This window comes from Penaeus japonicus, unplaced genomic scaffold (genome assembly GCF_977035675.1).
Source record: "Penaeus japonicus unplaced genomic scaffold, GWHDUDI00000001_assembly GWHDUDI00000038, whole genome shotgun sequence".
NCBI classification, from domain to species: Eukaryota; Metazoa; Arthropoda; class Malacostraca; order Decapoda; family Penaeidae; genus Penaeus; species Penaeus japonicus.
The window spans coordinates 18,345,192-18,355,191 of record NW_028234440.1 but is presented as its reverse complement, the minus strand read 5'-3'; the positions used below and the strand labels follow the sequence as shown (position 1 = coordinate 18,355,191).

At 40.8% G+C, this 10,000-nt stretch overlaps 1 protein-coding gene across 3 annotated transcripts in view; it reads right to left on the bottom strand.

Moving 5' to 3' along the window:
• LOC147467115 (UNC93-like protein) overlaps window positions 1-10,000 on the bottom strand; it is a 19,253-nt gene that overhangs the window by 1,180 nt on the left and 8,073 nt on the right. For all 3 annotated transcript variants that reach the window (XM_086533050.1, XM_086533051.1, XM_086533052.1), the window contains exons 3-9: window positions 6,160-6,334; window positions 4,767-5,010; window positions 3,486-3,609; window positions 2,841-3,057; window positions 2,082-2,244; window positions 1,366-1,633; window positions 1-814 (exon numbers count right to left, since the gene is read on the bottom strand). The exon at window positions 1-814 is cut by the window's left edge and continues 1,180 nt beyond it. In XM_086533050.1, coding sequence (XP_086389176.1) covers window positions 558-814; window positions 1,366-1,633; window positions 2,082-2,244; window positions 2,841-3,057; window positions 3,486-3,609; window positions 4,767-5,010; window positions 6,160-6,334 — 1,448 coding nt within the window. In that variant the 3' untranslated portion in view covers window positions 1-557. The remainder of the gene's footprint in view (window positions 815-1,365; window positions 1,634-2,081; window positions 2,245-2,840; window positions 3,058-3,485; window positions 3,610-4,766; window positions 5,011-6,159; window positions 6,335-10,000) is intronic.

The window sequence follows — 10,000 nt, the reverse complement described above, 5'->3', positions numbered from 1 at the left end:
CAAACAGTCGTTCAACAGAAAACGACCCATCCTCTACTCCACAAACAATCATTCAACAGACCCGACCCATCCTCCACTCCACAAACAATCGTTCAACAGACCCGACCCATCCTCCACTCCACAAACAGTCGTTCAACAGAAAACGATCCATCCTCTACTCCACAAACAACTCATCAACAGAAAACGACCCATCCTCCACTCCACAAACAACTCATCAACAAAAAACGACCCATCCTCCACTCCACAAACAATCGTTCAACAGACCCGACCCATCCTCCACTCCACAAACAACTCATCAACAAAAAATGACCCATCCTCCACTCCACAAACAATCGTTCAACAGACCCGACCTATCCTCCACACCACAAACAACTCATCAACAGACCCGACCCATCCTCCACTCCACAAACAATCGTTCAACAGACCCGACCTATCCTCCACACCACAAACAACTCATCAACAGACCCGACCCACCCTCCACTCCACAAACAGTCGTTCAACAGACCCGACCCATCCTCCACTCCACAAACAGCCATTCAACAGACCCGACCCACCCCTCACTTCTTAAACAGCTGATCCACCAACACGACCTTCCCCTCAGAGTCCCTACGAAGTCCCCCTCGCCACTCGATCACCTCGATGATGTAGTAGCCGACGGCCCCGAGGGAGATGAACACCAAGAGGATCGTGATCTTCGCTTCGATGCAAAGGACGGTGCTGCAGGCGTAGGCGATGATGAAGCCGAGGCTCTCCCACAGCCGGTAGTTGCTGAAGGCGGCTTCGGACTGACCGGGGAAGATCACGCCGTAGAGTGCTGGAAGAAAGGGAGGGCGGGAACGACGGTTATTTTTATTTTTATTTTTATTTTTATTTTTATTTATTTATTTTATTTTATTTTATATTTTTTTGTAAGGTTAGGTGGATGGTTCGAGTGGGTTTTGTGTGGGTGTTGGTGTTTTTGTGTTTTGTGTGCTTGTGCTTGTGTGCGTGTGTGCGCGCGCGCGTGTTGGCATATATTAACATTTATATATATATATATATATATATATATATATATATATATATATATATATATATATATGAATCACAAAAAACACAGTAACGTGCACATAACAGAATTAATAACACTGCCACTAAAAGAAAGGAAAAACTTGCGACGTTTCGAACTTTTTCATGAAAGTTCGAAACGTCGCAAGTTTTTCCTTTCTTTTAGTGGCAGTGTTATTAATATATATACTTATTTATATATATACATATATACACATATACACATATCCACACAATTTATAAACCCCCCTCCCTCTATCTACCCCCATACCCCCATACCTCCCCCATCCCAAAAGCAAAAAAACCGAACCCACGTACCATTAATCTGCGTCTGCCACACGGCATCCGACACGCCCCACAGCCCGGAGATGACGAAGAAGTAAGGCAGATCGTCCGGTCGCGGCATCCAGTGAATTAGAGTGATAATGATGCCGAGGTTAATGGCGAATCCCATGGTGAAGACAGGGATACGCCCGAAGATCTTGACGAGCGGGCTGAAGCTCACGGAGCAGATAGCGTCGCAAACCCCGAAGCAGATCATGACATAACCGACCATGTGGACACCGAGACCGCACGAGACGTAGGCCTGTAGGGGATACGGGAATAAATAGATAGAAATATAAAGAAAACGAGTGATTCTTTTGTTTTCATTTATTTTGGTGAAGTATATATAGATCATGAGCGTGTGTGAAAATAATGATGGTAAGAATTAGAAGAAAAAAAAACTACATTATGTGAGTGATTTTTTTTTCTTAGTATACCAAGTTCTTTGATAAAGTACTGTAAACTGTCTGCACAGATGCCTTTAGTGCTATTTATTACTAATAGTTTAGTGAAAGGTAACTAAATACCCTAATTCATTACACTTCTCCTTAAAGCAAATGCAAAACATACTGCATTTTCAAGCAGACTCAAGTCTACCTGAAAATAACTTCACAGGCAGAGAACATTTTGGAACCCAAACTCTATCTAACAGTTCACAGTTCACAGTTCACAGTTCTCGAATCACTGCAAGAACCACACAGACTACCCACCGCAGTGTAATCAGCGCCGATAAAAGCCTGTTCCACGCCCGACCAAATGGTGAGGGGAATGATCAGCAATTGGTAGGGATGACGCATGTGGTTGAACGAAGCCACGAGGAGCTGTAAGCCGGACTTGCCCGAGTTTGCATCGTTCTCCTCGTCTTCGCCAAAGCTGTAGGGGGGGAAGGGGGGGAGGGGGAAGGGGAAGGGGGTAATTGTAGGTCGTTATTGAATTTTAAAAAAGAAAGGGAAAAGGTTGTTTTGGGATTCTGTGATCGGGAGAATTTTGTGGTGGGTTTGGTCACACCTGTATGTCATTATGTGTCACTATGTTAACGTCAACTGCTTTACAAAATTATTCATTTTCATGATTAATTACACACACGTACACGCACACACACACGCACACACACACACACACACACACACACACACACGCACACACAGACAAAGACAGACAGACAAAGACAGACACACACAGAGAAAGACACACACACACACACACACACACACACACACACACACACACACACACACACACACACACACACACACAGACAAAGACACACACACACACAGACAAAGACACACACACACACACACACACACACACACACACACACACACACACACACACACACACACAGACAAAGACAGACACACACACACACACACACAGAGACAAAGACAGACACACACACACACACACACACACACACACACACACACACACACACACACAAAGAAAACAAAACCCACCCGCCTCACCTCTTCAGCGGGTCGACGAAAATCAAAATAATAACGGAAGCGAAGAGGGAGAAGCACAGATAGATCGTCGCCATTGTGTAGATCTGCACTTTGGGAATCTCGTTCGTCGTGGTATTTGTCGTGTTGTCAGTCAGCTGATCCCAAGGGCAGAAGTTGATGCCGCACACGCCCAGTTCTTCCTCTGTCCGGTTCACTTCCTCCACGCCCGCGGATAGGACTGTTTTTTTTTTGGGTAGGGGATAGAAAGAGGATTGTCAGGTTAGTTTATGATAAATATATATACATACACGAATATGAATGTATGTGTGTATCTGTCTATCTATCTATCTATCTGACTATCTACATATATTGATATATAAATATATGTATATATATGCATATGTATATGTATATATATACATATATATACATATATATAAATATATATATATATATATATATATATATATATATATATACATATTTATATATATACGTACATATATTTATATATACATATACACACATACATATATATCAACACACACACATACACACACATACATATATATCAAGATACACACACACACACACACACACACAAAACCACATTCCCCAAATCTCCCCCCACCCCAACCCCCCACCCACCAACCCCACCCACCTTACCTGAGGAAGAGATGAGGTTTCCCCACACCTGCGTCGACTGGAAGAAGAGGAAGAAGATGCCAAAGAAGCGAGTGATAATCACTTCACTTTCCTCGCCTACCAGCTCGCCGTAGAGTGTCCCGACCTGTGGGAGGTGAGGTGAGGTGAGGTGAGGGCACGTCAGTCATGTCGCTTCGTTGGGGAAAAAAGGTTTTATTTATTTTTTTATTTTTTTTTTATTTTTAAGGTTTTTAAAGAGAGTGAGGGGGAAGGGGGAAGGGAGAGAGTGAGGGGATGGTAGGGTGAGGGGGAAGGGGGAAGGGATGGTAGGGTGAGGGGGAAGGGGGAGGGGATGGGATGGTATTTGGAGGGAGGGGAGGGGAAAGTGAGTGAGAGTTATAGTGTGTCTGTGGGTGAGAGAGAGAGAAAGAGAGAGAGAGAGAGAGGGAAAGAGAGAGAGAGAGAGAGAGAAAGAGGGAGGAGAGAAAGAGAGAGAGAGGGGGGAGAGAGAAAAAGAAAGAAAGAAAGAAAGAAAGAGAGAGAGAGAAAGAGAGAGAGGGGGGGGGAGGAGAGAGAAAAAGAAAGAAAGAAAGAAAGAAAGAGAGAGAGAGAGAGAAAGAGGGGGGGGGGGAGGAGAGAGAAAAAGAAAGAAAGAAAGAAAGAAAGAGAGAGGGGGGATAAGAGACAGAGACGAACTTACGAAATATGTACCTGTACATAACTGCCACTATCAGCCTATCACTATCAACTCTACCAAGTTAATGAAAAACTCGAAGCGCCAGTCACCCCCTCCCCCCTTCCCCGCTAATCCCCTCCCTCTCTCTTACTCCTTCCCTCTCTCTTACTCCTTCCCTCTTTCTCCCTCCTTCCCTCTCTCTCACTCCTTCCCTCTTTCTCCATCTCTTACTACTTCCCACTCCCTCTCCATTACTACTCCCTCTCCCATTCCCTTTCTCTCTCCCACACTTTAAGTTGACACACCTTGGGTATAAGAACTTCTGTAGTGCCCCCCCACCCCATTTCCCATCCCCCATTCCCCTTCCGTTAAATACTCCCCCCCCCCTTAATCTACTCTACGATACCCTCCCCCCTCCCCCCTCCCCCCACCCCACCCACCACCCTAATACCTCAAACACCTTCTTATCTCTAACTCTACAAGCATGAGCACCCCATCCGTTAAATACCCCCCCTACTCTACGGCACCCCCCCTTCCCCCCACCCACCCACCACCCTAATCCCTCAAACACCTTCTTATCAATAACTATATCAATATCAATGGATATCAATGCCGAGACCTCTTACCTTCGTCAGATAGGTGCACTTTGCCGACCACATGGGCGCGGCGCCCATACCCAGGATGATGGCCGTGGGTACAAGGGTATAGATCTCCGGGTAAAACTGGGCGGCTATGTAGGTCGAGTAGCCCAGCATGCAGAGCGCCATCGTGTATTTAGTTTTCAGTTTCTTGATAAGCCAGGACGGGACGAAGCAGCAGGAGATGACGAGGGCGGCGTAGAGGGTGGAGAGGGATGCTGTGCCGTCGACTCTGGAATTCAAAAAGTTTAAAATTTAATTTGTTTTTATGGGGAGAGAGGGGAGGGGGGGGGAGATGCTGTGCCGTCGACTCTGGAATTCAAAAAGTTTAATATATATATATTTTTTTTGATGGGGAGGGGGAGGGGGGGAGATGCTATGCCGTCGACTCTGGAATTCAAAAAGTTTAATATATATATATATATTTTTTTTGATGGGGAGAGGGGGGAGGGGGAGGGGGGGAGATGCTGTGCCGTCGACGTTTGTGAGACAGAATATAAAATCTGGGTTCAATTTTTTTTTTTTTTTTTTTTTGGGGGGTGTCGTCGACGCTGAAATTCAAGTTCAAAGTTCAATTTTTTTGATGGGGGTGGAGGGGGGGGGGAGATGCTATGCCGTCGATGCTGGAATTCAAAATCAAAGATCAAAGTTCAGTTTTTTTTTTTTTTTTTTTTGGGGGGGGGGGGGGATCCAGATGCTGTGCGGACGAATTCAAAATCAAAATGCAAAGTAGAATCATAATCATTATTATTATAATTATTATTTCATTTCTTTGCAAAAGGGAGATGCTGTAATTTCGAAGCTGTGAAAGGAAATTAAAAATCATGGTTCAAAGATCATTCTCTATTTTAAGGAGGGGGGGGGAGACACTGTACCGGCGACGCTGAAAGTCAAAATAAAAATCTAAGTTCTATTATTTTTTTTTTTTTTGGTGGGGGGGGGGGGGGGCGAGGGTGATTGGCTTATGGTGACTCTTTATAGATTGGTTGATAGACACAATCATCCCTTTTATTCTTATTGATCTATTTGTCTATCTTTTAAATATATGATGGTGGACAAATAGAATAATGATGATAAAAGCAATAATTATGCTACCACTTCTGATAATATTATTGACAATGACAACAATAAAGATACGAATGTCAATAATAATGATGATAATGGAATCGCAATAATCATGATAGCAAGGATCATAAAAGAATAATAATCATAAGAATAATAACGACTATAATATTAATAATGTTAATAAAAGTATAATAACAATATATCAATAACAATATAAACACTAAACCATCATCAAGCAAACATATCTTTAAAAAGAACACTGAAAAAAAAAATCATTTTACATTACGAAAAAACAATAAAAAATACAAGAACTCACTCATTAATGGAAGACTGGAGATTAGCCATAGAATTGTAGCTGGTGAATAGGAAGACAAAAGCGATGGAAATGATGATAATATTCTTCAAGATCTTGAATCGGAGTGACTTCTTTTCGGCTTCAGAGAGGTTGCTGAATTTCGAGACCGTTGCGACGCCATTTTGTTTTTTCGGTGCTGTGGACGAAAGAGAATAATAAATAGGTAAGCTCGTGTTCTTTATTTATTCTTTTTCTTAATTTCTTATTCTTTCTGTTTCTTATTCTGTTTTCTATTTATGTATTTTTCTTTTCTTTTCTTTTGTGGTAAAATTTTCAAAAATATATATTTTTTGGTTTAACTATAACTATATGATTATTTTCTTACTTATTATTTTTCCTGTCTGTACTATCATTATTATCGTTATTAATACTATGTTTTTTCTTTGACTGTATCGCTATTCATATCATGAATAATGTTTTGTTTATTTCATTTACAAAATGTTTAAGGTGAATCCCTCAACTGATATCATTACTTTTCTATTTCTTTCTTGATTTATATACAGATAAACGTGTAAGTGTACGATAAGTAAATCTGGGGGCTTAAGTAAGTCAATATCACTTGAGAAATGATTTCATCATTTTTTCGAGAATTGTCATTAAGAAAGAAAAAAAGAAGATCAAGTTGCGCACATGTTAAAGCTTTTTTGGCGGGAATTTTTGAAGTGCTTAAGTTGTCAGTGAACGATAAGGAATCATAAAAAAATACGTGAAAGTTACTGAAATATACGTAAATATGATCGATTTTTTTTCATTTTTTTATATATATAATTATGAAATGTTTATAATGATATCAAAATTTGAAATCAGTTAACAGTCACTGTACATTTTTCCATTAAAATAATACACATTTTATACCATAACAGGATAAAAAAAAAAAAAAAAAAAAAAAAAAAAAAAAAAAAAAAAAAAAAAAATATATATATATATATATTATAAATATATATATATATATATTATATATATATATATATATATATATACATATAGTACCAAAAAAATATAACTGGTAATAATAAACATCTTTACAACCTACCTATAAAAAAAAGAAAATCAAAATTACAGAAAACAGACGAATACAAGAATACAAGAAATACAATACGACTAATACACTTGTGAAAGGCGCTGTATCCTATTAGAGAAAGTTCCAGAAAGTTCCACCCTACCTAGTTGACCTTGTATAACCGTCATAATTTAATTGACCATTGTGTGTAGGTGTTATTTGAGTGAAAGGTAAGGTCAGAAGATGGAGATAGGAGAAAAACAATGATTCATCTAAAATGGAGAACGTTTGTTAAAGTGAGTTGAGAGGAATCTGTTAATTGGTGGCTAGGTGTAATTTTCTGTTTTTTGTTTATCTTTTTATATTTCTTTGTCTCTGTCTTTCTTTGTTTCTCTTTCTTTCTCTGTCTCTCTCTCTCTCTCTCTCTTTCTGAAGCACCCCCCCCCACACACACACATCCCCCCCACACCCACACCCACACACACACTCTTACATCAAGGAAAAAAAAAAACTAAATGTAAATACCACTCCGCCACAAGACGGAGTAAAGACTAAACATGAGATTCAAAATCATTGCATGACGTGCATGACAAAACCCTGTGAAACTCATGTCGGGTCTACACAACATACCAGAGCGCAACATGCACAGCTAGAGAGTTTAATGCGCATAGTGAATCATTTAAGGGGATCGGGGTGGGGTGGGGGGAGGGGGTAGAGAGAGAGAGAGAAAAGTAGGAAAGATGGGGAGGGAAAGAGAGAGAGAGAGAGAGAGAGAGAGAGAGAGAGAGAGAGAGAGAGAGAGAGAGAGAGAGAGAGAGAGAGAGAGAGAGAGAGAGAGAGGGAGGAAGGGAGGGAAAGAAAAAGAGACAGAAAAAGAGAAAGGTAAGGAGAAAGAAACAGAGATAGAGGGAGAGAGAGAAAGAGAGAGCAGAAGAGAAATAGAAATCGCAAGAGAGAGAAAGAAACACTCAAAGACAAAAACAAACAAACAAACAGAGACAAAGACAGACAGACACAAAGACAAAGACAGAACATAGACACGCACAGATGAATTTTTGTCAGCTCTCTATCTCCCCACCCGTGCAATTGGTCAGGTAAACTGCGTGAGCGAGAGCCAGCGTTACGGTTAGCGAACAGATGCGGTTATGCTGAGTGCCTGTTATGCTTTCTTGGCGTTGGTGTTTCCTCTGCGTATGTCTATTTTTTATGTATGTTTGTTTGTTTGTTTGCCTGTCTTTCTCTATCTCTCTTTCTTTCTTTCTCTGTCTGTCTTTCTCTCTCTATCTCTCTTTCTTTCTTTCTCTGTCTCTGTCTTTCTCTCTCTATCTCTCTTTCTCTGTCTCTGTCTTTCTCTCTCTATCTCTCTTTCTTTCTCTGTCTCTCTATCTCTCTCTCTTTTCCTCTTTCTCTTCCTCTCTCCCTCTTTCATCCTCTCTGTACAACTTCTTCCTTCAATAATCGCAAAAGGGGAAAAATCCACGTCCTTGAACACCACACGAAGCTTTCCTCCTTCGTGACGTAACCAGGAACGGAACTCTCTCTCTCTCTCTTTCTCCCTCTCTCTCTTTCTCTCTCTCTCTCTCTCCCTCCCTCTTCTCTCTCTCTCTTCCTCTTCTCTCTCTCTTTCTCCCTCCCTCCCTCTCTCTTCCTCTTCTCTCTCTCTTTCTCCCTCCCTCCCTCTCTCTCTCTCTCTCTCTTTCTTTCTCCCTCCCTCCCTGCCTCTCTCTTTCTCGCTCTCTCTCTCTCTCTTCCTCTCTTTTTCGGTAAGGGGGGGGGGGTAAAGTAGAGTAAAAAAAAAAAAAGAAAAAAAAAAGTGTATAAGGCTAATCATGAATAGATTACAGTCATCATATATATCATATATTTATCGTGTGGGTATAAGATTGTGTGATGGATTTGCAATGGGAAGGAAAATGAAAATGGTATTCATTGAAAGCTTCAGTATAATGGTGGTGGTAATAGTCGTAGTAGTAATAATAGTAGTAGTAATAGTAGTACTATCAAGAAGGTATAATAGTAGTAGTAGTAGTAGTGGTGGTGATGATAATGATGATGATAATGATGATAAGGAGGAAGAGGAGATAGATACAGATACAAATAATGAAAACAACAATAAAAATAACAATAAAAATAACAAAAACAATAACGATAAAACTAATAACAATACTGAACAAACAAACAAACACAACAGCAACACACACATGAGGTCAACAAGACACAGAATACAAGAAGAGGGGCAACCACCTAAAAGTTTTCCTAGAGTTATCCGCCTGAAAACTCACTCTCCCTTTTTGGAAGGTTGTGTGTTCGTGCGTGCGTTTGTTTGTGTGCTTGTGTGCGTCCGTGTGTGTGTGTGCTTGTGATAGTGTGTGTGTGTGTGTGTGTGTGTGTGTGTGTGTGTGTGTGTGTGTGTGTGTGTGTGTGTGTGTGTGTGTGTGTGTGTGTGTGTGTTTGTGCTAGTGTGTGTGTGTTTGTGCTAGTGTGTTTGCGTCTGTGTGTGTATGTGTGTTTGTGCTAGTGTGTGTGCGTCTGTGTGTGTGTGTGTGTTTGTGCTAGTGTGTGTGCGTCTGTGTGTGTGTGCTTGTGCTAGTGTGTGTATGTGTGTCAGAATGTATTGGTGTATGTGTGTGTATTTGTGCGTGTGTGCATGTGTATATATTCTAACGAATCATACATCTAAATATATTCCCATTAAGTAGATTAAAAAACACAGTCTCTGCTGCAATTGAAAACGTCCCACCCTTGCAACAAACCCAAGGTATTACGAGAAGGTATTACTTAAGAATAACTGTACATTAACCC